At 46.1% G+C, this 27,958-nt stretch overlaps 1 protein-coding gene across 1 annotated transcript; it reads right to left on the bottom strand.

Moving 5' to 3' along the window:
• Positions 1-414: 414 nt before the first annotated feature.
• NTF4 (neurotrophin 4) lies at positions 415-27,958 on the bottom strand. The gene is made up of 2 exons (XM_029585727.1): positions 27,548-27,958; positions 415-2,409 (listed from the first exon to the last, which is right to left on the bottom strand). The coding sequence occupies exon 2, from the start codon at positions 2,386-2,388 to the stop codon at positions 1,693-1,695; it is 696 nt and encodes a 231-aa protein (XP_029441587.1). The 5' UTR covers positions 2,389-2,409; positions 27,548-27,958; the 3' UTR covers positions 415-1,692.

Here is a 27,958-nt window from a genome sequence, read left to right on the forward strand (position 1 = left end):
AAAGTTAGCCAAAGCTGTACAGGAACTTTCTGGACTCCCCAGCTCTGGCCTTCGGAAAGCCACAGCAGCATGGAATGATTTTTGTCTGAAAGAGGACTCCTGCGCAAGCCTGGATGGGACCGTGGATCGGCAGCTCCAGTCCTGAGCTCCGCTTTCCTGGAGATCCACCAGCAGTGGTCAGGATGGGCTTTTGCATGCCTTAGATTGGATGCTTAAAGGAACTATTGCTTATCCTGCAGCTGATCATGGATCCCAGGCAAGCGGTTCTGTGGTGGCTCCTGGGCTGGTGGGGGATAAGGTGGCTACGTCACCCTAGGTCAACTCAGACAGGCTAATCCAGCCCTGGTTCTGCCCTATTGCATGAATGGATTTGTAGTTCTACATTTCCCATTGAATTCCCTAAGAAATGCAGAATACTCGGTTTGTTTGTGCAAACAGATCCTGGGGCAACCACCTTTAGTGGCCCCTCAACACATTCACCAAGGCCTGAAAAATAGGCCCCTAAGAAAAATCACAACTTCAGCTCTCTGCATGCACTGGGTTAGAACCAGGCCCAGACTGGGGTGATGTGGCCACCCTGGTGATCAAGGCAGGGCCACGCATGGCCCCACGAGGAGTCCCGTGGGGCACCACCGCAGGAGGAGCAAGGTATTGGGGGTAGGGAAAGGTGGTGGAACCCTCCCTCCTGGCGCGTGACGGCTCCAGGTGGGAAAACCTCTTGAGTACATCAGGCGCCGAGATAGCTCACTTCGCACGCGACCACCTTTATAGAGGGGGGGTGTCATCGGCTCTAGGGCCCAGGCTTCTGAAGGCGAGGGCACACCTTCCCAGGCCTGTAAACCAGGGCCACCACCGCCAAGGGAGGGAGAGGACCCACCCTTTTCAACGCCACCCAGCCCGCAGGGCTGACAAAATCCCAAAGAAGAATCTCGTTTTGGCCACGTGAGTTTCAGAAAGCTGAGGGGGGGGGGGGGGGAAGGGCGGGAGACGAGTGCCCAGGAGAAGGGCCGGGGGGGAGGTGATGACATCAGCGCTGCCGTTTCCGGCCTTCGCGCCCGCACAGCCTGCAGGCACCGTTGGGGACGACCCCTCTCTTATACCTCAGGGAAAAACACATGAGAGCCAGTGTGGGCGGTGGGGAGGGAAGCCGCGCTGGGAAAGGAATTTTTGAATTAAAAAAAAAAAGCAATAATAATTAATAGAGCCAGAGGGGATTAATTTTTTCTTCTTTGTTCCCTTTTCAAAAGTTATTCATTACAACATAACAGCAATAAAAAAAAACATTATATATATATATATTTACACACACACACATATATACATATATATATATATATATTTCTCAAACAGCCATGGCTCTGGGAAATCGGCGTCCCAAATAAGTTAAGAAGGGCAGGAGGGGCTGACGCAGGGGCTGCAGAACATTAAAACTGCCGGAGGAAGGGAGAATAAATAGGGAAACAGATATGGAACCGGTTCAGCAACGCATGGGGGATGGACTTCAGAGGCTGTCTGTAAAAACAATGACAAAAAAAAAAGCAGTTTTCCAATAAGTTACATTCTCTTTCTCCATATATATATATCTCTATATATATTTAGATACTCTGTACAAATAGAATAGGGGTTGTGGCAGTTGCTTAGCAGCGGAGGGGTCGTGTCACCAGTGCCTGGCTTTGCCCCCCCCCCCCCTCGCTATGTCCGTCCGGTGCGGCTCAGGAGGGTGCACACGCAGGCCGTATCGATGCGGATCCAGCGCCAGCCCACCAGCTTTTCGCTGTCCATGGTCAGAGCCCGCACGTAAGACTGCTTGGCCTTGCACTCGGAGGTCCAGTGCCGCCGGTCCACCCCGCGGCAGCCGCCCGTCGTGCCCCCCGCTGGATTACACTTGGTCTCGAAGAAGTATTGCTTGAGGGGCCCCGTCAGCGTTTGCACCTCGGAGAGCACAGTCACAGTCTTGCCCCGGATGTCCACGGCCGTGCGCTTGTCCGTGACCCAGGAATTCATGCTGTCGCAGACAGAGAGCTCCCCGCGCCGGGAAGGGTTGCCCCGGTCTGGGGTGTCTGCCCGCTTTGCCCTCGAAGTCCTGTTTGCCCGCTCCGGCCTCCCAGCTTGGTCTTCCATGAGGAAGAGGAGAGGGGGACCGGATGGCTCCTGGCTGGAGAGGGCCACCCTGGGCGAGTACAGGTCCCAGTCCTTAGCAGTCAGGTCTGGGTAGGGTGATCTCAGGTCTGGAAGCAGTGAGTCTGGCTCAAAGTGTTCGTTAGGGCCAATGGTGGCATTGGCATAATGATGAAAGTCATGGTCCTCGCTAGTGTCCTTGGTCTTAAAAGGCACAGCACTGATTGCACAGAGGTACGATATCACCATGGCATGGAGGCCGGCGATCATTACTTAATCCAGTGTGCACACCTGCAGGGAAGGAAGAGGGAGAAGGCATTGTTGGAGAATCCTTTCTATAAAATCCGTTCTCGGCTGCTACAAAGTACGATGCACACTGCCAGACACAACACACCTTCAGCCATTCGCCACACGAGGTGGTTAAAAGAAAAATCTAAACTGTAGCCTTCCCCCAAGTGTCTGGCAATAAGTCAGGAAGGTGATAAAGTGCTCCCTCTGCAGTCGCAGCAGTGGAAAAATTGCTGCCTGCCCTTCAAATGCATGGGGGCTTGGCCCTGTCACCCCCAATAGCCTTTTCCTGATCAGTTTACTTCTGAATGAATCTAGTCTGCTGGCAAAATATTCCATCATTTTACCTCTTGGTAAAGCAGCCCATTCTGGTCCCCTGTGATCTTAAGAGGATGCCCCTTGTTTTGTTCTAGCTGCGTCAGTGAACTATATCATCTCTGAGTGTCCCTAGATATACTGTACCTGGGTCGTGTAAACATCTTTATTCTAATACAAATTTATTTATTTATTTATTTAACAGCTTTTAATATACCGGTGTTCGTGCGGGCACATCACGCCGGTTTACAATAAACTTGAGAAAGGAGGAAAATTACAATAAACAGGGCGCAGGGGAGGGAGAAATAATCTGTTTGGATAATATTTTGCATCCACACACAAAGTGTAGAGAAAAAGACATCGCACCTACGAGCATCACACACACGAACCAGATGAACTACACCTACAAATATCTCTCATTTACACACAGTGTAGAAATAGACGAATTTGCCTACAAATATTGCACCCAAACACACACACACAGTGTAGAAGTAGACGGAGACGCCTACAAATATGAGAACATAAGGCTTGCCATACTGGGTCAGATCAAGTCCAGTATCCTTTTTCCAACAGTGGCCAATCCAAGTCACAAATATCCAAACATTAAACAGATGCTATGATACTAATGCCAGCACATCCAGAGCTTAATTGTTCTTTGAGTGAAAAATAATTTGCTCCAATTTGTTTTAAGTGTGCTACTTGCTAATTTCATGGAGTGCCCCCTAGTCCTTCTATTATTTGAAAGTGTAAATAACCATTTCACATTTACCCATTCAAGATTTATTTATTTATTTATTTATTTAACGTTTCTTTTATACCGATGACCGTTCGCACATCGCATCGGTTTACAGTGAACACAAAACCATTGGGCGGGGCCCTTACATAAAACAGATAATATACTGAACTAGGAAACATATAATTGAAACATATAATTGAAATTGAAATTATAATTGAAATTTTGTAGATCTCTATCCTGTCCCTCCTCAGCCTTCTCTTCTCTAACTGAACAGCCCTAACCTCTTTAGCCTTTCCTCATAGGGGAGTTGTTCCATCCCCTTTATCAATTTCGTTGCCTCTCTCTGTATTCTCTTCAATGCATCTATATCTTGTTTGAGATGTGGCGACGAGAATTGCACACAGTATTCAAGGTGTGGTCTCACCATGGAGTGATACAGATGCATTATGACATTTTCCGTTTTATTCACCATTCCCTTTCTAATAATTCCCAACATTCTGTTTGCTTTTTTGACCACCTAGGCAAACTAAGTTGACAATTTCAATGCAATATCAACGGTGATGCCAGATCTTTTTCCTGTGTTGTAGAACCTAACATCGTGTAACTACAGCAAGGGTTATTTTTCTCTATATGCATCACCTTGCACTTATCCACATTAAATTTCATCTGCCATTTGGATGCCCAATCTTCCAGTCGCGCAAAGTCCTCCTGCACTTTATCACAATCCGCTTGTAATTTAACTACTCTGAATAATTTTGTGTCATCTGCAAATCTGATCACCTCACTCATAGTACCCCTTTCCAGATCATTTATAAATATATTAAAAAGCATCGGTCCACTCCACTGTTTACCTTTTTCCACCGTGAAAATGGACCATTTAATCCTACTCTCTATTTCCTGTCTTTAATCATTTGTAATCCACGAAAGGACATCACCTCCTATCTCATGACTTTTTAGTTTTCTTAGAAGCCTCTCATGATGGACTTTGTCAAATACCTTCTGAAAATCCAAATACACTACATTTACTGGTTCACCTTTTCCACATGTTTATTCACCCCCTTCAAAAAAATGTAGGAGATTTGTGAGGCAAGACTTCCTTTGGGTAACTCCATGCTGGTTGTGTCCCATTTAAATCCTATCTATATGTTCTGTGATTTTATACTTTATAAAAGTTTCCATAATTTTTCCCGGCACTGAAGTCAGGCTCACCTGTCTATCGTTTCCCGGATCGCCCCTGGAGCCCTTTTTAAATATTGGGGTTACATTGGCCACCCTCCAGTCTTGAGGAAGAACAGATGGTTTTAACGATAGGTCACACCTTACTTGTGATAGGTCTGAAATTTTGTTTGAGGTTTTTTTCAGAACCCTGGGGTGTATATCATCCAGTCCAGGTGATTTGCTTCTCTTCAGTCTGTCAAAGTGGCATATTACATCTTCCAAGTTCACTGTGATTTGGGTCAGCTCATCTGAATAGCCACACTTGAAAACAATCTCCCTAATATCCTCACACAAAAATATCACACACACACACACACACAGTGTAGAAATAGATGGCGACAACTACAAATCTCTCTCACACGGTGTAGAAACAGAGACAGCGTACACCTACAATTATTACATACACACATGCTCGATGGTGTAGAAACAGAAGAACACGCCTACTAACGTGAATCACATGCACGCTTCCTGTAGCGGCACAAGATGTTCCCACGCTCTATTATTCCCCAGGGTGTGTGTAGTAAATATCATTGCCCTCACTCATGTGCAAGTTATATAATTGCTATCAGAATCGTGTTCTAATAATGGCTGGCAGAGTCCTACTTTATTAACTGCCATGCCATGAAGGGCATTTCACACTACATTTCCCAGATTGCCAAGGTGTAAAACAGGGGGCTCGTCCTCTGATTATCTAGGTGCGGTGGGAGAATTAACGAGCAAGTTATTCTCTTCTAGGCTCCCCGGGGTTTAACTTGCTGCTACAAAAACTGTAACCCCCCCCCCCCCACACACACAGCTGGAACCAGCCACCTCCATTGTAGACATTCCTGGTTAAAATAAGATGCACATGTTCCTCTGCTCCGCTCCAAACATTTCCAGAAAAACAAAACTCTGAGACCTCCTCCTGTGTTAATCAGAGGCCAGTGCGCCCTTCCACGACCTTCTGCACACCCACATTTACCAGGCAGGAATCCCCCCAGCTTGCTTCTTAGAGAATGAAGATGTGGGGAGCAGCACAGGCCTGGGCGGGCCCAACAGGATCCTGCGGCAGGCTGGCAGGAACGTCGCAGCATCGGACCAGACTGGGCACGCTCCTAGGGGAGAGACACAGGGAGCAACCAACGCCAAGACTGCTTTCTGAGACACCCAACTGCCAGCCCTTGTAATATAGTAATCTGCTAAACAGAAGGCAGAGAAAGACCAAATGCTCCATGAGCTTGCCCCATTTCTTCACTTCCAGCCTCTGGGATCCTCTCTGTTCGGCCCCTGCCCATTTGAATTCCATGAACCTTATCATCTTCACCACCTCTTCCAGGAGGGTATTCTATGTATCCCGCCATCATTTCTGGGAAGAAATATTTTTTGACATTGTTCTTGAGGCTTCCCGCTTGGAGTTTGATATCAAGACCTCTAGCTCTAAAGTTTCCTGCCCATTATTAATACATTTCAGGTATTTAAAAGTTTGTATCCTAGCCCCCACATCTCTCCTCTCGAGTATACAGATTTAGATTCTCAAGATTTGTCTCTTAGGTATAAGGCCCAAGAGCACTCCAGTCCCCAGTGACCTGAGGCACAAGATTCTCGCCATCACCCAGGCTAGGAATTTAATAGAAATCAGCTCTCTCATTCCACAAAGTGCAGTCACTAGCCAAGTCCTGAACATCGAGAAGGTTTCCTCCGGTGAGAAATCACTGCCTAATATTGTCTCTGTTACTCCCAGCTCACAGCACGTTTGCTCTGCATTGTGCCACTGCACTGGGAAGACTGTAAGCTCAGAATTTCTTTCCTGAGATAAAACGCAACCTGATGGAAATTACCTAGCCAGCTAGTAATGGAATAGTGTTTCTGTCCTTACAGACAAGATCCCTTTTTATTGGCCTACCTCCGTACCTCGGTGACGAGCTTTCAAAGGTGCTGCTTCCTTCATCAGATCAGTGGGTGCTCTTGAAAGCTCACCACAGGGTATTGAATTGGTCTAGTAAAAAAGGTCTCTCCTACAGCTGGTCAGTTGACCCTTATTTCTATGCATTAAATGGACTAACCTGGCACTTACAATACTTTGCTTCTGTGCAGGACATTTCTGTAACACGACTTACACAATTACTGTATTATGATGGTTGCAGCAGGACAACATTCGCTCCTTGGTTTCAACACTAATTAAACCCAACTTATATTTGACTGAGAAAGTTGATCATCTGTTATCATCATTGCAGTTGTCTGCATAGTAAAATGGGAAGAGCCAAAGTGTATTGTTTCCTTCTTCTTTGCCTCCCCTCTCCTCCCATACCCTGGGGGCAGATTTGGAGAGTCTGGGGGCTGACTCACTACTCGTAGAAAACAGACAGGAAGATAACTGAATGAAGACCAGAGCAGAGGAAGGCCATGAAACAACCTCCTTGCATAAAACCCAAGACCTTTACTGCAACCTTCCCGCCCACTCCTCCAGCTTTCAAAACACAACCCTCCCTTCCAGTGCCAAATATCAACTCCCAATACCCCAGTGCTCCCATCCCCAACGCCAGGTGCTTTTTCGCTCTTCCACCAGAGGGGGCAGTTTATGTATAGGCTAACATTTTATAAATGATCTGAAAAAGAGAACAAACCGGTGATCAGATTGGCAGCTAACACAAAGTTAGTCCAAGTTATTGAAGCACATGTGGACCTTGGGAGATTGAGCATCCAACTGGCAGAGGAAATTTAATGTGGACAAGTGCAAAGTGATGCAGACATGGAAACACAAGTCAAACTGTAGTTAAAACAACGTTAAGTTTTATATTAGAAATCACCACCCAGGAAAAAGATCTGCGTCATCTTGGACAATCTATTGAAATCCTTGGTTCAGTGTGCAGCGGCAGTCAAGAACGCTAGGAAATATTAGGAAAGGAATGGAAAATATCACAATACCTCTGTATCACTCCATGGCGTGACTACACCTTGAGTACCGTGTGTAATTTTCATTGCCGCATCTGAAAAATGATATAGCAGAACTGGAAAAGGTACAAAGAAAGGCGACCAAAATGATAAAGGAGATGGAACAGCTCCCTATAAGGAAAGGCGAAAGAGGTTAGGGTTCATCAGCCTGGAGAAGAAGACAAGACTGAGAGGGGACATGATAGAAGTTTATGAAATCATGAGTGGAGTGGAGCAGAAAGTGTAAATGTGAATCAGCCATTTTACTCTTTCAAAAAATAAAAATAGATTAGGGAAGACTCCCATGAACTTACTAAGTAGTAAATTTAAAACAAATTGGAGACAATATTTTTTCACTCAATGCACAATTCAGCTCTGAAATTCATTGCCAGAGGATATGGTAAAGGCAGTTAGCGTAGTTGGGTTTAAAAAAAAGGTTTGGACAAATTCCTGGAGGAACAGTCCATAAACTGTTATTACCCAGGTAGACTTGGAGAAAGCCACTGCTTACTCCTAGGCGTAAGCAGTATGGAACCTTATCTACTATTTGGGATCCTGCCAGGCACTTGTGACCTGGAAACAGGATGCGGAGCTTGATGGATTCTTGGTCTGGTCTGATCCAGTTTTATGGTTCTTATGTCCTTATGTCAAAACCTGGGGCTGGAACTGGCAAAGGGTGAATGGTTGCTCCTCAGCTAGAGACGGAGACAGCTTACTTTTTCCTGTCCTCATTCCTGTGCCAGTCGATAAAGGGCTCAATGCTAAAAACAAAAAAAAAACAAAAAAACAAAAAACCAGACATAATGGTGAAGGAGAAAAAGCACAAGAACAGAATTGCTAACAGAAGTGTTTGCACCAATCGACTGTTCAGTACAATGAATAGGGAGAGAGAAGATCCTCAAGTAGCAAGAGATGCAATCGGCGACCAAGAAAATGTGGCAGAAAGATACAGAAATAGCGTGTTTCTGTTTCACGCTGGATGGAAAGTAAGGAAGCCAGGAAGTAAATCGTGGCTTTTTGGCTAATGCCAAACCTAAGCTCCAAGCCATGATCTGAGGCTAGTCACCGTTTGGCCGAGACTGAGAACGTGTACAATATTGGCGGGGGTGGTGGTGATGATAAATGTTCTGCCCCATGACCTGCTATTGGGAAAATGAAACAGTTTGGACTGTTAGTGACCTGTTGCTGTGCAAAGGAGATATTAAGGGATGAATTTTCAAAAGTCTTACCTAGGCGTTGTGCATGCACACGCGCGTAAGTAGCCTCTCTGCGCAGTAAGCCCATTTTAGAGAAGGGTGGCCGTACGGGGGTACGGCGAGAGAAAGAAGGGTGAGGGCGGTCTGGGGGCAAGGTTTAGAAGTATATGCTCATTTATGCCCTCAAAATATGCACGCATGGTTTTACATTAGGCCATCAAGTCATGGAATTAAGCCTGTCTTCTCTTTTGGCTGCAGGGCCTTGGCGAACCGATTGCTTGGAAGCATGGGCACAACTATTTTCCCCCCAAGTGAGAGATGTCTCCGCATCAGCAAACTTTATAAAAATGCCTGCCTGTGCACATAAACCACAAGCTACACACGTTGACCGTCACATCTTCTGCGACTCTTGTGCGGTTCCTTCAAGAGCAAAGCTAAAAAGGTCCCTCCCTTTCTCATCACTCTTTAAAAAAAAAAAAAAAAAAAAAAAAGTACAAAGAAAGCAAAAGCGCTCTTAGCAGTGAGTAACACTTTGTCATCCAAGAAAAGACTCTCTCACAGATCTTATCTGGACAGTCTTTAAAAAGGGAAGATTTCCTAATTAGGAAAATAAGCTGTGGGAAACCAGTCCCTCACCCCCACCCCCCCTTCCAGAGGCTCTCACAAAAGGTGGCACACACTGGCACCCTGGATCCGATTGGTCCATGCGGCCCACGATGGCCACTGAAAGGACTTCACCGGTAGCTCACGAATGGGGTTGGGTCCCCCAGGGCGAGGAGGGCAAAACTTGATGAATAGTAACAGAGGTTACCATTTTCCATGTGGTCTTATCATACCCCAGTCAAAGCACGAAACCACGTCTTCCTGTTACAGACGGGGCCAGGAATGGTGGCCCTCAAGTTCCCTTCCAGTCCTATTGACCATGGCTCAGTATAGCGACAGCTGCTGCCATCCCTTCCCTGGTCTGGGGATGCAATGTGTGGTCACAAGTGGGGGTTTTTGACATTTCTGACTGTGTAGGATTAAAGGAAGCAGACGGAGGCCAACAGACAAACAAGAAAGAGAAAGAGTCTCGGCCCCCCCCCCCCCCCATAAACAAATCCCGTCAAGTCCACATTGGCTTACACACTGCACTGGCTTCTTTCCCCTCTGTGAGAACACAAAGCCAACATCATGTAATATTCCTGGGAAAATAAAATAGTACAGCAGTGCCCCGTGGCAGACAATGGGATGTACATAGAAATAATTGACAGCAAATGGCTCTCCTCACTGGAACCATAACAAAGCAAGCCCCAGGATCATTCCCAACAGCGAAAAGTCTGCGGATGACATCTGCACACCATTATGAAAAATCGGAAAGGTAGGGGAGCCAAGATCCTGAGCGAGGTGAGACACAGTGCAGTCTGGGCTGTCTTCCTGACCTTCCCGTTCAGCTTCTAGCCGCTCACCTCAGTCAGGAACCAGTCCTGCTTTCCAGCACTAACAGAGGCCCAATTCCTTTCATCTCCGAGTGCTTTTCCTTCAAGAGGACACTAAAACATAAAATGCCATGCTGGGTCAGAGCAAGGGCCATCGAGCCCAGCATCCTCTCTCTGAAGGCGGTCAGTCTGGGTCACCAAACAGATCTATTTCTTTGTTACACTCCCAGGGATCGTGATGGCTTTCCCAGCTCTACCTGACTAATAATGGTTTTTTATGGACTTTTTCAAAGAACAGAGAGAGAGGTAGGTGACCACAAACAAAAAGAGCAGAATACAAGAGTGGCTTGCGTAGAGTAGTAAAGTAATGGTATAATAAAAGAATACATTTAAAAACTTACAAAATGCACAGCCAAATATTTATTGTGCAAAACACACAGAAGAAACAACATCAAATAAATATACAACGAACAATTAAAAACAAAAATCCGACATGGTCATGTTTCGGAATATTGCTGGTACAAACCATCAAAAAATCATAAGTTAGAACAGCCCATAATGCTTCTTCCCTATCCCACTTCCCTTGCAGTTCAGCTGCTTGGATATTGCTTCTGACATAAAGAGCTACTCCTCCCCCTCTTCTGTCCTCGCTGTCCTTCCTTACCAAGTTAGAGCCCGGTATGGCCGTATCCCAGTCTGGAGAATCTGTGAACCAAGTCTCTGTAATTGCAACAATGTCCAAGTCCGCCTCCACCATTAGGGCCTGCAGGCCTGGGATTTTATTGCCCAGATTACGAGCTTTTGTGGTCCTAGCTTTCTAACTTTTCTCCCTTGGTTTGCTGCTCTTCCTAGTCACCTTTTTTGCCTTTTTTTTTTTTTTGAGCCGATGGGTTCTTTATTTTCTCCTCCCACTTCCTGTATCACTTGGGGGTGACCTGCCAATTTTATTGACCACCTCCTGCCACCCCTGTATTGACGTTTAAATGCCCAATAATGTATGATCTGAATTTCGCGCTTAGCATCCTCTTTCCTGCCAAGGACAAATGTAGACCACCCTTATAATATAATCTTCTATTGCTCCATACCACCACCCCCCCCCCCCCCAACCTTCGATACATCCAAAACCACTTTCTTTACAGCATTTTGTTTGCGCCAGGCATGGGAGTTAATTATGTGACCGAGCCTTTCCTTCCCCTCTTCACGAACAGGTAATACTTCAGAAAATGCAATGGTCTTTGCCATGTGTCAGATCTTCTTCCCTAGATTTTGGAAATCTTTCTGTGCTTCAAGGCTACCATTTCTAGTAAGCTCATTGGTTCCCAGTTGGATGATAACATTGATGTTGGAGTTTCTACTTTTCTTCCATAAATTGCATGGACTATCTGGTTGGTATTGCTACTGACCAGAGAATCCTAGAAGGCATTGAGCTGTTGAGTCCCCATCCCAAATTGGTTCCTCTGATGACGGAGGTCTCCTAGCAGAAGCAGCTTCCTTTATGATCTTTGATAGTGTTTAAGGATTCCTTTATGATCTTTGATAGTGTTTAAGGATTCCATACAGCAAATTGTGGTGGAGAAGAGCGGTGTACTAAAAGATGATCAAGCATGTAGTAAGATGGCGCTAGAGGTTCCGTGGATGCTCTTAAAATGTGTCATGAAACGGGCATATTACACCAACTGAGCACGCCTCCTAACACCACAGACTCAGTCTCTGTCTTCTGCCGTCACTTGGGTATTGCCATTTTCTTCTAAAACTGGCCAAGTTTGTGCAGTGATAAGGCAGTTTTGGCATGTGTTTTCCCCCACCTCCCACCCCGTTTTGAGTTCTCGCGAGGCTGAAACCTAAGGGATATACTTGCCATCCAAGCTACCTCCTATACAGGGAGACACTGCTACGGCTGTTGGTCATGCTCCCTGTGGTTCATGTGCGGCTTGCCCCTTTTCTGAACGGCTTCGTAGGTTCTCTAACCCTGCCATTGCTCAATCTTTTCTGCTTAGTCACACCTCTACATGCGGTACTGCCAGGGTTATCTACGTTGTTTTGTGCCCCTGTCCTCTGTTATACGTGGGCAAAACAATCTGTGCTCTTAAAACCCGTATTTTTGAACATTTGAGTTGCATACTTAACTCTCGAGAAGAAGCACAGTTGGTCCAGCACTGGCCCGACCTTCACCATCAGTCAGAAGACCCGAGGTGTTTTGTGTTCTAGGTCCCTACCCCGCGGTCACCTGGGGACAATCTTGGTGAATGGCTGAGCAAAAGGGAAGAGTGGTGGATCTTCACTCTGCATACAGTCCATCCTCTCAGTCTGAATAAGGATATCCAATGGTCTGTCTTTCTTCTAACCTCTGTCTCCCTCAATTGTTACTCTTCCTTTCGTTTCTAGCTGTTTTCCTCCTCTTCCTTTTTTCTTGGTCTCTTCTCTCTTCCGCTCCCCCTTCTTTTTCCCCCTCTCCCCTTCCCCCTGTTCACGTCTTTATCCTATATTAATTGTCAGTGCAGAGTATTTTCAAAGCTTATTTTGTCATTTTTTTCAATTTTTCATGTATTAATGTATTCATTTATCTATGTTTTCATTTTTTCTTTTTATTCTCTGATTGACTCCACATCTTACTCTTTGTAGCTCTCCCTCTTCTTCCTCTCCCCTCCCCTTCTTTAGGATTTCATTGTTCTTCTGCTAAGGATTTCTGGCTACACTGGGTGACTACATCCCTTGATTTTCTATTGCTGGATCTTCTTCGTTATCCAGTGCAGAAAAGGCGTTATGTAAGGGTAACAGTGGGGAGAGAGAGTGTCTGTTCAGCACAGGCCTTATTCTGCCAGAGCCCACTGTAATCCATTTATTCCTGGGTTTCTGAATCCTGGATATCCGACCTCTGTGGGAATGGGGTGGGTAATCAAGATGCTGCACATTTGGGGACATTGGGTGTCAGTCACATGTCTTGTTCTACCAGCGCCCACTGTAAACCAGTTATTGTTGGGTTTCTGAATCCTTTGTAGGAGCTAGGGGAGATATGTTCTTATCTTGCAACATCCAGAATAAGAAATTGCCATGCTGGGTCAGACCAAGGGTCCATCAAGCCCAGCATCCTGTTTCCAACAGTGGCCAATCCAGGCCACAAGAACCTGGCAATTACCCAAACACCAAGAAGATCCCATGCTACTGATGCAATTAATAGCAGTGCCTATTCCCTAAGTAAACTTGATTAATAGCCGTTAATGGACTTCTCCTCTAAGAACTTATCCAAACCTTTTTTGAACCCAGCTACACTAACTGCACTAACCACATCCTCTGGCAACAAATTCCAGAGTTTAATTGTGCGTTGAGTGAAAAAGAATTTTCTCCGATTAGTCTTAAATGTGCTACCTGCTAACTTCATGGAATGCCCCCTAGTCCTTCTCTTATCCGAAAGTGTAAATAACCGATTCACATCTACTCGTTCAAGACCTCTCATGATCTTAAAGACCTCTATCATATCCCCCCTCAGCCATCTCTTCTCCAAGCTGAACAGCCCTAACCTCTTCAGCCTTTCCTCATAGGGGAGCTGTTCCATCCCCTTTATCATTTTGGTTGCCCTTCTCTGTACCTTCTCCATCGCAACTATATCTTTTTTGAGATGCGGCGACCAGAATTGTACATAGTATTCAAGGTGCGTTCTCACCATGGAGCGATATAGAGGCATTATGACATTTTCCATTTTATTAACCATTCCCTTCCTAATAACTCCTAACATTGTTTGCTTTTTTGACTGCTGCAGCACACTGAGCCAACGATTTTAAAGTATTATCCACTATGATGCCTAGATCTTTTTCCTAATATGGAACCTAACATCGTGTAACTACAGCAAGGGTTATTTTTCCCTATATGCAACACCTTGCACTTGTGCACATTAAATTTCATCTGCCATTTGGATGCCCAATCTTCCAGTCTTGCAAGGTCCTCCTGCAATTTATCACAATCTGCTTGTGATTTAGCTACTCTAATTTTGAATCATCCGCAAATTTGATAACCTCACTCGTCGTATTCCAGTGAAAAGCACTGGTCCAAGTACAGATCCCTGAGGCACTCCACTGTTTACCCTTTTCCACTGAGAAAATTGACCATTTAATCCTACTCTCTGGTTTCTGTTTTTTTAACCAGTTTGTAATCCACAAAAGGACATCACCTCCTATCCCATGACTTTTTAGTTTTCTTAGAAGCTTCTCATGCAGGGTTTTGTCAAACGCCTTCTGAAAATCCAAATACACTACATCTACCGGTTCACCTTTATCCACATGTTTATTAACCCCTTCAAAAAAATTAAGCAGATTTGTTAGGCAAGACTTCCCTTGGGTAAATCCATGCTGACTGTGTTCCATTAAACCATGTCTTTCTATATGCTCTACGATTTTGATCTTGAGACTAGTTTCCACTATTTTTCCTGGCACTGAAGTCGGCTCACTGGTCTATAGTTACCCAGATCGCCCCTGGAGCCTTTTTAAATATTGGGGTTACATTGGCCACCCTCCAGTCTTCAGGTACAATGGATGATTTTAATGATAGGTTACAAATTTTAACTAATAGAGACAGAACTGCATTATCTACATTGTATCACAGTTCTGAGGGATTTCATATATTGCTTCATAGACGTTTTCCAGTGCACGTTAAAGTGTATTTCAGCCTTATCTCCTGATGCATCTAGTCTGAAGTCAGCATCTTTTAGGTTTCTTATTTCCTCAAGGCACAAGGAGAGGGGGGGAAAAAAAAAAAAAAAAGACCCTTTTAACAGCAACAGCTCCCAAATCCACTCATGAAAACAGGCAAGACAAAGAACACTTGGTGCAGCTGGAGTCTGCTAATGACCTCAAGGTAAATTAATCCTAAAGATCCCTTCATACACAACTCCACTTGATCCCTGAGGAAGCCATTTTGTTTAAGTAGTAGTAGGGGCCAAAATGTATTGGGGGAGGGGGGGGGGTTTACATCAACATTCAGCATTACAATGTAAATACATAACCTACTTCCAAATATAACAGTTCATATTTATAAAGCCTGGGATAAGTGCAGAGGCTGCCTCTACAACAGGAAGGGTAGATGGGCCTTGCAGGCTTCATCTGGTCTTGTATTCTGTGGCCAATCAAACAATTCGCCACACTGCAGCCTCATGACTCCCATCCCTGCACTTCCATGGAAAGATGAGAGCATTTCCTTCATTTCTTGGGGGCAGGGATGTGCAACCCATTCAAGGTTGAAACTGAACCAAGTCCATTTCAGTCTGGTTTGAGGTTAATGGAAAATGTGGATTTCCCTAAGATCCACTGGGAAGTTTTCTGCTACTACTACTTAACATTTCTATAGCGCTAGTGGATATAAGCAAGTTGCAATAGGCTAATTAACCCAAATGAATCTTTCCCTAAATAATAAAAAAAAAAAAAAAAACTGAAATCCTATACATCTCACCTAAATTAAGCAAGACAAAAAAAAAGAGCTTGAAATTCACGAAGCGGCCAAAAACTACCCCATCTCCCTAGAAGTACGAGATCTAGGGATTTTTATAGATTGCGAATTCGCCATGAAATCCTGTGTTAAAAAAAATCATAAGCAATGGTTACTTCAAATTAAACACTCAAAAGATTAAAACCCCTCCTATTCCCAAAAGACTTTAGAACTGTCTTACAGGCACTTGCCTTATCAAGATTAGACTGCTGTAACTCACTATTCTTAGGCCTTCCCGCAAATATCACAAGACCACTGCAACTTCTGCAGAACTCTGCAGCTCGACTCTTGACAGGTACCAGAAGATCCGAACATAGCACCCCAATATTAAAAGACCTTCCCTGGCTGCCGGTCAAATACAGGGCCCAGCATAAAATCGTATCACTAATTCACAAAACCCTCTACAATGAAAACATTGAATGGCTAACCTCTTCACTTCACTTCCCCACCCCCTCAAGAATCACCAGATCAACCGGAACAGGGATGCTGCCAATTCCTTCCCCCAACATTGCCTACCTAAATAATGTAAGAGAAAGAACTCTCTCTATTGCTGGACCCCCTTCTATGGAACTCTATCCCGCAGGAATTACAACTAGAAGAGGACATCAAATTATTTAAAAAGGGGATTAAAACCTGGCTTTTTAAACAAGCCTACCAAGAGCTGTTAGCATAATTATCTCACTCTTCTGATTTTATACCAAGGTCATGTATATTTTTATTATACTATCTCTACCCTAACTATACTACCTCTAAGTGTTTAATTTTGATTTATTTAGCCTACTATTTAGTTTACTATGTTAATTATTTATATTATAAAACAATGTATTTACTTCTTTGGAAAGGCAAATAATTTTAAATGATTAATTGCTAACTACTGTAAAGCGATTTGATATGCTTGCATGAAAAGTCTGTATATAAAAATCATTAAATAAATAAAATAAGCGGGAGGACATGGGAGAGTGGATAAGGGTTCTGGTAGTCTGTTTGGAAAGAAAGGGATGGACTTTGGCAATATTATCAAGAAAGAAACAGCACATTTTAGCAGAGTTTTGGATATGTGAAGAGAAGGAGAGAGATGGGTCAAAGATGACTCCTAGGTTACAGGCTGAGGGGACCAGGAGGATGACAGTGTTATCCACAGAAATAAAAGAAAGAAAGAAGAAGGGAGGTGGGCTTGGGGGGAAAGATAAGGGAGATTAGGCTTAGCCACGTTGAGTTTAAGGTGCTGGTGGGACATCCAGGCAGCAAAGTCAGACAAGTAGGCTGATATCTGGGACTGGATTTCTGGTGTACATAGGTAGATCTGGAAGTCATCGGCATAAATTGGTTTGAGAAATGTATTACTTTACGTCCAAGTTATTTTGACTTATCTGTATTGTTGTAGATCTTTATTTTATTATGTATGCTGTAGCTCTTATTTTATTATGTATGTTTTTTTATGGAAACCGCTTTGATATTCTCCTATGAAGAAGCGGTATACAAAAAATTGTAAATAAATAAATATTGAAAGCCATGAGAGGAAATCAGAGCACCAAGGGAATTAGTATACAAGGAGAAGAGGGCCCAGGACAGAACCCCGAGGCTCACCAGTTAATAGAGGGATGGCAGTAGAGGAGGATGCACCAGAGGAAACACTAAAAGTGTGACGGGAGAGGTAAGAAGAGAACCAAGACGGGACAGAGTCCAGAAATCCACGTGCGGAGAGAGGATCAAGGAGCAGGTGGTGATCAACAGTGTCACAAGCCACAGATAGGTCAAGGAAGTTAAGGACTGAGTAGCCATAAAGAGGTCATTTGAGACTTTGGCAAGGACTGTTTCTCTGAAACATAGAGGGCGAAAACCAGACTGGAGTGGATCAAGAATGGCGTGACAAGAAATAGAACGTCAAAACCGCGGCGGTGAACAGCACGTTCAGGTTGTTTAGATGCAAAAAGTAGGAGGGAGATGGGACTACAGTTGGCAGGGCAGGTAGGGTTTTTTTTAAAGGAGTGGTATGATCACAGCCCGTTTGAAGGAAGCAGGAACAATAGCAGTGGAAAGTGATAGACTGAGTATGTGACAGATGGAAGGGATGACTGTAGTGGAGATAGTGCAGAGGAGCTAAGTGGGAATGGGTCAGAAGAACAAATAGTGAGAGTTTGGAGGAAGAGAGAAGAAAGGCATTTTCCTCCACTGTGACTTCAGGAAGAGGAGAGCGTAGCAGAGGCTAGGGGGAAGAGTAGAGGTGACCAGGTTGAGAACCTAAGACTAGCTTTGTGAATCTTGTCATGGAAGTAGTTAGCCATAGTCTGGGCAGACAATGAAAAGGAGGAGGGAGGCGAGGGACGTTTGAGGAGGGAATTGTGTGGCAAGGGTTGGATGCAAGAGAGAGTTTGTTGGCTGGATATAGTAATTGTTTGGCAAGTGCAATAGCAGACTAGCAAGTGGTCAGCATAAATTTGAAATGAATGAAAAATGCATGGGCACTGGATTTTATCCAGAGACCTTCAGCAGAGCGGGCACAGGAACATAGATAGCAAATCTAGGGGTGAGCCAAGGCTAGGGTTTGGTTTGCCTTATAGGATGGGTAAGGGGAAGGAAAAGAGTGTTAAATACTGAAGAGAGTATAGTATTGTAAGGAGAAACTACTTTTGTCAACTGACTCAAACAATATAGTGGAGGATAGGAGAGATGAAACAGTAGTGAAGAAGATACAAAGGCCAACAGCTTAGAGATTCCTGAAGGTGTTGGAGGTGACTGGACGAGTCTGTGGGGTGGTTTAGTGTGAAAGTTATCAGATGCTGGTCTGAGATAGGACTGATGTCTTCAATATATTGGCTGGGGGTTTATTCCATAGATCAACCAGGAGGATTTCTTTGTAGAGCAGCTTTATCCATTTATCTGCTGTGGGTTTTCTCACTAGATCGGCTGGTGGGGGAAATGTTTCTCCATGGCTTGGCCAAGGGTGTTTCCATAGATCAGCCAAGGGCTTTCTCCCTAGACTGGTTGTGGAGAGGTGGGGGTGGGCTTTTTAAAGATTGGCTGAAGGGAAGCGTGTTTTCTCCCAAGATTAGCTGGGAGGTGTCTTTTGAAGGTTGGCTGGGAAAGGATTTCTTTTGTAGATCGAATGGAGGAAGAGGGCAGTTTCCCTAGAGATTCTCCAGGGATTTTGCTGTAACTGTAGCTTTTACTTGGAGAGGTTTGTGAAAGTTGGGAAGATAGCCACTGTGTACAAAGGCTGAAGTAGAATGCTCTAACATGCAACAGATTTTTTTTTTCAAGTTCCCTGGACATCATAGTCAAGAAGGGAAACTCAAGTTGGATCCTCTATACCCATCCGGGAACCAATGGATGTGTATACTGAGATCATGCATTGGCATTCGTCAGCTGCCATTTGGGAGTAGCAGGGGAAAGAGACCTAGCTTGAGCAAGATATTTCTCTAAGCTAGAGTGGTAAGACTTCTCCATTCCCACCAATGGCTTTAAGCCCTACGGCATTTTCTTGGAAGCCACGGATGTGATTATGAATGTGAATTCGCTGGTGGCTCTGGGTGATGCCAGGACTATCAGACTGGGGAAGGCCCCAGAAAAGACTGAGGTTGTGGACTTGAAAGGAATGGGGCCATGCGTGTGCCCATCTACATTGGCAGTGGGACTATGGATGGAAGAAAAAACAGACTGCCAGCTGAGGAGAGTATACATTGAGCCTACACAGCTGACCACCAACATGGAACATCAGTCAAAGGTCTGTACATTGCCTTCAGTTTTGAGGGAGCCTAACTACTTACAGCTGTCCTATCTCCACAGTAAATTCAGCTCAGCTGATGTTTGAATGGGGTCATCCGCACTGAGGATATATTGGTAGCTTTGCCTTGGCTGATGTTTGGAAGAGGGGTGTCCACACTGAGGGTACTGTATATTAGTCGAGTTCCCTTGGCTGATGTTTGGAAAGGGATCACCCATACTGAGGGTATATCATTAGAGTCACCTTGGCATGCATGTGGAAGGGGAATCACTTGTAATGAGGGTATATTGATAGTTACCTCAGCTTATGGATGGAACGGGGTCACCGACACTGAGGGTCTATCAGTAGCCTCACCTCGACTTATGTGTGAAAGGGGGGGTCACACTGAGGGTCTATTGGTAGATTCAGTTACTCAGTTAGAGACCGTTACCAAGTTGAGAGTCTGAGAAGACACTGGGTGAGTGGAAGGCCTGCCAGCCAAAGTGTGAGGTAAAGTTTCAGCTCTGCATATGTCTGGAATGGCTCATATTAAAGTACAGTCTGAGATTAAATAACAAGCAAAAGGCCCTGGAAAATGCTGTTAGCATGAAAAATGTCCACCTGTTAAATTTTCCAAAGGATTCTGCTGCTACCTGTAGAGCTCTTCAAGAAGTATTTGAGAGAAGCAGTGAAAATGTCAAACAAGATGGATGACTTAGTCTTCAAAATATTTTCTATCCGCAATGTGCAGAGAGAATTGGAGGAAGAATTCCTTGGTGCTGTCTCATCACCACTGGCCACTTGGATCCATTTTAGGCTTCCTGGAGGGATTCCAGGAAGGGATGCCGACATGAGCACCTCGGCTGGCATCCCTTCGCTCTGAAATGGACGCAAAGACTTGGTGTTTGAACGTTACTTTAGGTTTTAAGATTTGTATTTTTGTGGTCAAAAGGGTGAGGCCGGTTCTGGACGCGACTTGCTTGATCCCAACTGTGAATGAAATTATTTCTCCAGTTGAGATATTGGGTCATTGCTTGGCTGCCAAGGGAATAAGTTCATCTCCTTTAGAAACCTCACTCTTTGATAAAACAATGGCCTTATAAATTCGAGAAGTGCCAGATGATCATTTGCTGAGAAGAGGATGTGGAGGATTAGGCAAGATTAAGAGCGCGATACGTATTTTTATACATATCTTTTTTTTTTTTGATTAATAATTTTGATTTCCTTTTCTTCCCCCCCCTCTCTGTAAATGTCACAAATGATACCAAATGGGAGTTTTCCCTTTGTGTTTTGATTTTATATTCATTTGGCCGTGATTTGAGTTTGCTGTTAAAACTGAAATCTTGTAAATTCTGCAAAAGTCTGCTTTAAAAAAAAAAAGGTTTGTGATGGCTTTTTCATACAGCTCATGTGTTGAGATCTCGCGAAGGTGGGTCTGGTTTCCAGTAATACCTTTACATCTCAGTTCCTCTGATGCCCCCCTTTGTGGTATTAGCTCGTCTTGCTTGGCTCCCAGACTTCTTCTTTCATGGACCTTGCCAGTTTTCTAGACACAATTCTTTGATTTTTTTTTTTTTTTTTAAAGCGACAGTAATGGAAAGTCCATCCGAGTCTTTTCAGCAGAGCCTCCTGCATTCTGAAGGAATGCAGCCCTCACGGAGCAAGCAAAGTGTGAGAAAAGGATCCACTCCCATGGCACTAGATGCCGAGACTGGGCAGGCCAATGAAGGTTTTCTGCGAAGTGATAGGCCCCTTAAGTCTCGGAACAGTAGGGGTTTGCCAGCTAGGGTTGCCAACTGGCTCCAAATTTCCAGGACCGGTTGATCCAGTCCTGGTTTTACCCCCTGGCATCTCCTAACAGAAGCACGACTATAAGTACCTACCATGCAGGGGAGTAAAACCAGGACTGGATCAACTTGTCCTGAAAATTTGCAGCCAGGTGCCACCCCTATCACCAGACTAGATAAAATAGGGGGCTTGACTGCTTCCTGACACTATTGTGTCCTCTCTCCATTCTTAACTCTCTCTTTTTTTATCCCAAGTAGTTATTTTTGTTGGGCCTTTTTTTTTTTTTTTTTTTAAATAAAAGGCGTGTACTGTATTTTATGCGGTCGCACCCGGACAGCTCTGGAGGGTGGAGCAAGATGGCAGATGGGTGGTGTTAAACACAGCTGTGCTCTCCGACAGAAAACAGGTTTGTACCAGTGTTTGCTTTTCTGGGTTTATGGTAACATGTAGAGAAGGGAGAGCCGATCAATATTAGTATATCTGGCTTTTTAGAAGAAAGACTGCAGAAAATAAAAAAAAAAAATAAAAAAAAATCACAGGAGGAGGAGGATTGTGGACTGGTAACAGGTTAAAAGACAGGAAGCAGAGTTGGATTAAATAGTCCATTTTCCCAATGGGGAAAGGTGAAGAGGGGAGTAGCCCATGGACCTGTGCTGTTTAACCTGTACATTTATAGAAATGATCTGCAAAAGAGATGCTCAAATCTGCAGATGACAAAATTATGCAGCGTTGCTAAAACATGAGCCAATAGCGGACCTAGAAAAAGGTACAGAGAAGGGTGACCAAAATAAAAAAAAAAAAAAAAAAGATAAATGGGAGGAGAAGCTAAACCTGGAAGGGCTCTTCAGCTTGGAGAAGAGGGAATATGCTAGAGGTTTATAAAATCAGGAGTGGAGTGGAACAGGTAAAGAGAGGGGGATCCATATTCACTCACAGTCTGGATAACTATCCAGCTAATGTCAGGACAGCTCTTTGATGTGACCAGACGTAGAGCTAATTTATCTATCAGCTAATACAACTCCTCCCCGACATGCCCCCAAGTTATCCAGCAAAACTTAAGCCAGACAGGTGTCCACGTATTCAGTGAGATGGGTAACTACTGAGTTTCCCACCTAACTGCCTTGGAATATGAATGCCAGAATAGGACGAAAAACTAGGGCCCCTCCGTGAAATTAGCAGGAAGCCGATTTAAAACAAACTGGACAGAGCATTTTTTCACCCATTGCAAAATCCAGCTGTGGAAGCTGTTGCCAGTGACCAGCATAGCAGGGCTTAAAAGGGGTTGGGAAGGGCTCCCAGAGTAGTGAGGTAGGATTGGGAAAGCCATCGCCCATCCCTGAAAGTGAGCAACAAGAAACGTATCTACTCTTTGGGATCGGTCGATTACCTCTTGGTTAGATCCAAGGGCCAATCTGGGTTACTAACAGGGCACATAGTAACTTATGTCATCGCCTGTCTCTCTTATGCACCATATATTGCATTTGATCAGAGCACATCCTCAGCAGACCCTGTGACCAACTCGCATCTGAGCTTTTGGACTGCTTTTACTGCTGCTCCACAAACCCCCAGCTCTACAACTTTAATTGCAAGGTTAGCAGTATTCATATTCAGAGCAGAAAGAAAAAGAGGCTTTGCACATTGCTTGCTGTTCACCAGTGGCTTAGTATTCCCTCTCAAATGAAGCGCAGAGGGGTCCTGAAGCAGGCACAGCCACTGGAATACCCGAGGCCAGGCTCCTACTGTCCGTGCGTCCCCCAGCCCTGCCTCAAATTCCAGCTAGGACTAGGGGACACGCCATGAAACAACAACAGGCCGATTTAAAAGCAAAGCAGAGGAAATATATGTTTCCACCCAGCGCACTATAAAGCTATGCCAGAGGATGTGGTGAAGGCACGTAACACAGTGGGGGTTCAAACGAGGATTGGACAGGTTCCTGAAGGAAAAAAGTTCATAACAGTCATTAGCCAGGAGGACTTGGGAAAGCCAGCACTGATCCCTGGGAGTGAGATACAAGAAATGGATCCACTAAATGGAATTTTTCTGGATACTTGTCACCCATCGGCGACAGGGTGCCAGGCTTGGTGGATCTTGGCCTGACCCAGCCTGGCACATGCTAGTTCTTATGTTTCAACTACAGAAAGATGGATTAGAACGGAGGCCCAGGGGTTTGAAGTGAGCGTGACAGAGCTGGGGATGTTTTCCTCATTTCCAGGCTCCAGGAAGGGTCTGGGCCCAGCATTCAGCTCCCCTTGTCTTCCCGCCCAGGCCAGGTTCTCTGCGCAGCAGCCAGGGCTTCTCCTCCCAGCACGGTCTTCCCCTGCCGTTTGCCCAGATCCGTGCCAGTCATCTCAGGGCTTGTTCAGGATCCTGCCACAGCTGAAGGCGAGAGGGGGCCCCCTGAGCTGCAGCCAGGTATGCAGAGCTTAAAACACCAGGCAGGCTCCAACCTGCTGAGAGATCAACTTTTCACTACAGGGTAAGAGTGGCAGGCCCTGGAGAGAGAGAGAAAAAAAAAAAAAAAGTGTGCCCAGACCCCCAGCTCTAGAGGGGCAGTGCAAAGAGCAGCCAGCTGCGTCCTTGGAGGCAGGAAGCTCTCGGTCAGCCCGTAGTGGGGTCAGGTAGGATCAGCCGCAATGGACACAGACGCATCGATAAAAAAAAAAAAAAAAGGAGGCAAAAGCGCAGGCGAGAAGGAATGAGCGAGGAAACCAAAAATCAACAAAAATCAAACAGAATAGAAGAGGAATGATAAGACACAGAAGGTGGAGGTGGAAAGAGTAAAAAGATGAGGAGAAAGAGTAAAGCGACCGGGAGGATGGGATGGAGAGCAGAGAGGGTACAGAAGAGCTCAGGAATCTGATGGCCAAAGCAGAAGTGTGGTGAGGAGGGGGGGGCTTACGATGGAAAAACAGGCCCCAGGACCCCCAGTGTGAACACTTTATCCCGCTGCAACGTGCAGTGCTTCCACAGCCTGCAGACATTCCCCGGCTCCAGCTGCAGGCCAGATGTGCAGCTAGAGCATGGGGCAGCCCTTCCTGACCTCACTTCTCTCTTCTGCACACCCTTCCCCCTCAGCCAAGGAAGCCTAGGCAAGTCAGGGGGAGCGAGAGGCCATGAGGTTCTAGAGCACACGACTACTCTTGGAACCAGGAACAAAAAACACTTTCACTTACCAAGCGGCTTTGCCAAAATGTCAGTGACGTTCTGCAGCTATGATGCAGCAAGGCAGCCAACTCTGAGGCAGATGCTGTACACTTATATACCAAGTGAGATTTCCACAGAGAAGAAAACCGAGTCGATTGAGGGGGGCAAAGTGGCAGGCCCAAGATTGCACAATGGTAGTGACAGAGCCGGGGATTAGAGCCGAGGCACAGGGAGATAAAGTGACTCCCCCCAGGGTCACACACAGAGAGTCAGGGACAGAGCAGGGGATTAGAGCTGAGGCACAGGGGGATAAAGTGACTCCCCCCAGGGTCACACACACACACACACACACACACACACACACAGAGTCAGTGACAGAGCCGGGGATTAGAGCTGAGGCACAAGGAGCTAAAGTGACACCCCCCCCCCCCCAAGAGTCACAATAAAAGAATATGAGGCAGGAGAAGACAGAAATTTTCCTAACTTTTGATGTCTAGATCTGCATGAAGAGATTGTTTTTATACTTCTTAAATAATGGCAGAAAGTAAATTGAATTCAATAACAGCTTACAGGGTGTAACTCAGCACTTGGTATTACACCTAAAGTCGACCCTCCCCTCCCCCCCCCCCAAAAAAAAGAAGCAATGCCAGGGCAGGGACCCTCAGCCTGCACCCTCCCAGGAGAGACGCAGGCTGGGAATGGCAGCGAGGGGATCCGAGAGCCTGCCACCGTGCTGTCTGTGGAAACGCTTCACTCCTTAGCAAGCCTTAGTAGGTCTGTGTCACCCAACAACTGCTCCAGCTTTCAGTACAATGCCAGCTAAGGAGAGCGGCACAAGAGAGGAGCGGAATCTGGGGCTGATCGTATCGGATAATCTTAAGGTGATAAACAGGTGCATAAAGCGATGGCAAAAGCCAGAAAGATGCCTGGCTGCATGGGGAGAGGACTGGTCAGCAGACAAAGGGAGGTGACACTGCCCCTGTACAGGTCCCTGGTGAGACCTCACTGTGTACAGTCCTGGAGACCGCACCTTCAGAAGGATAGGAACAGGATGGGGTCGGTGCAGAGGGGGCTACTAAAATGGTCAGTGGTCTTCTTTCTAAAGCATAAGGGGATAGACTTAAAGATCTAAACCTGTACACCCTGGAGGAGAGGGGAGATAGGGGAGATATGAGAGAGAGATTTAATAAATGCACAGAAGGGGAGCCTCTTTGAAAGGAAGGAGGTTCTAGAACGAGGGGGGTCTTGGGATGATGATGAAGAAAGGGAGTCAGTTCAGAACTAATATAAGGAAATATTTCTTTGCAGAGAGAGTGGTGGATGCATGGAATAGCTGCCCCACGGGTGGTGCTGGAGACAGCAAGGGACGAGCCCAGGGCCTCTCCGAAGGAGAGGAAGGGAATAGAAAGGTAAACAGGAGGTGGAAATGGGCAGATTGGATGGGCCGCATGGTCTGAAGCTGCCGGCGTGTTCTAGGTTTCTGTGGATTGGGGGGGGGGGGCATTCACATGGCCCTCTCGTGTCTGTTTTCTATTCACAAGGTGTAAGTCAGAGGGAGGGCCAAGCTGATGGGGCAATCCCACTCGGCAAAGCTTTCCTTTTGTTAGACCCTCTCTCAATTGCCCCCAGTTCTGTAAAACAGGACTTCAGCTTCAAGGAGTCGGCAGATCCCTCCTTCCCCAGGATAGGAAAGACAGAAGGCAGCAAGATATTCACATTGTAAAATATACTTTAAAAGTATTCCACAGCCTTAGCCTCCCCTCCTAATCAACGAAAGTTAGAAGTGGACATCTGACTATCCCTCACCACACATGCAAAATCCATACACCATCCCTCTCCTCCCGCCCATACAAGATACTTCAGTGAGGAAGACAAGGGGGGCTCTGCCCCAGACACCACTGCTGGGGCAAAGAGGGCCATGTCCTTACCCATACCTGACTCCTGGCTCTTTCCTCTCCAACCTGTCACCAGGGCACCTTCCTCCCTCTGGTCACTGTGGCCCCTGGCACAGACGTCTCAGGCACGCATCCAAAGCACTCCTGCTCTTTTTTTCTTTTGGGGGGGGGGGGGGAGGGAATAGGTGGGGGTTGTTTTAAACTTTTCTAAGCATGTTGAGAGGGCCCCAAGCAGGTACCTCCAGCCCCCAGCTCGGACTGGATGCAGAGAGCCACTTTCGGGGGCTGGGGGGGGGGGGGGAAAGCTTGTTCCCTTCCAGCTCTCGCTCTCTATTCTGCTATCATCAAAGAAAAATAAAGGGTGTTTCAACTTTCACATAAAAACTTAATAACTCTTTAAACAGGAGGGCAGATCAGATTTCCTGCAGTCATTCACAGCGGAGGGGAGGGGAGGGGGAAGGAGGCTGCAGTGCAAAAAAAAAAAACTATGCTAGGACTGAGGAGAAAAATGCATACTTTTCCCCTCCTTTGATGTTCATTTTATTTGGAGACAGGGAGAGGGCAGCAATATTGTTTGTAAAAGGGATCAGATTCATCATTAGGTCTTTAATGTAATGTAACCTATAGCTAAAAGACCTCTAGAGTTACGCTCACATCACTGCTGCTCTCTTATTATCTACCTGACTCCCCCCCCCCCCCTTTTTACCTTAACCCACCAAACCTAAAAGGCCAATCCGTCAGTAGCAGATTATAAGCAGGAAGGTTTCTTAAAGCAGGCAGGAGAGCCTGACAGGCAAGAGCTGAGCAGCCTTGCAGTTAATCTAAGCCATAGGTTTGCACTTGGCTTGTCAAGTAGGTTATTATCACGGTGGGAAGGCTCTTAACTTCTGGCCAGGAGGGCTCTCCACACTGTCAGAGCTACATCTCTTCTCTCTCTCACTATCCTTTTGCCTCACTGCTACACTTTCCTCCCTCTGTAGATCCCCCCCCCTTTGGGGAAATCATTCACTGCCCCAGTCCCCCTTCCCTTACCAGGCATGGATCGCCTCCAGCTCCCAGCAGGACAGGGGGGGACACACACACCGAGGAGTTTATTCCAAGAGCTGGCTTCATGATCGCCTTTAAAAGATCAGCCCATGGTAAGATTACAGGGTGAACCAATTTCAATCTCGCTAATGTGTGTGTCCCCCCCCCCCCGGGCTACAAAGCCAAGCCATGCTTTATTTATAAAAGCCCAAGCTCGCCTTTCACGGTCTGCCGTGCCCACCAGGTGGGAGAAAGGAGAACCAGAAAAAGGAAGCCCAGCAAAGGGGTTCGAGCTCATCGTCGACGGGAGCACCTACCGTCCGCACATAGGCTGCTGCTGCTCTTCCAGGCTCCCGGGGCGACATGTGCTCGCTGCAAAAGAAACAAAAAAAAGTTCCCAGAGCCGAGAGACCAGAGCAGCCGGCGGCCGAGCCTGCGATCCCCCAGGTGGAAGCTGCCGGGGGGGGGGGGGGGGGATCTCAGGACACCTTGGAGCCGACGTTCGGGCAGAGACGCTGCTGGCTCCGGAGCAGGAAGAGAAGGCTCATTCTGGGCAGGCGGCAGAGGAGGAGCGGGACCCGTCGCTGCAGCTCGGCAGGCTTCAGGGACGGGAGAGAAAGGGGGTAGGCAGGCGAGGCGAGCTGCCGCTCCTGTCCCTCCCCTCCGGGCCGAGCATGGCTTGCCCTGCGCCTTCCGATCGCCTTCCTGTCCAGCGCAGGTAGAATTCC

This window comes from Rhinatrema bivittatum, chromosome 19 (assembly GCF_901001135.1).
Source record: "Rhinatrema bivittatum chromosome 19, aRhiBiv1.1, whole genome shotgun sequence".
Classification (NCBI taxonomy): Eukaryota; Metazoa; Chordata; class Amphibia; order Gymnophiona; family Rhinatrematidae; genus Rhinatrema; species Rhinatrema bivittatum.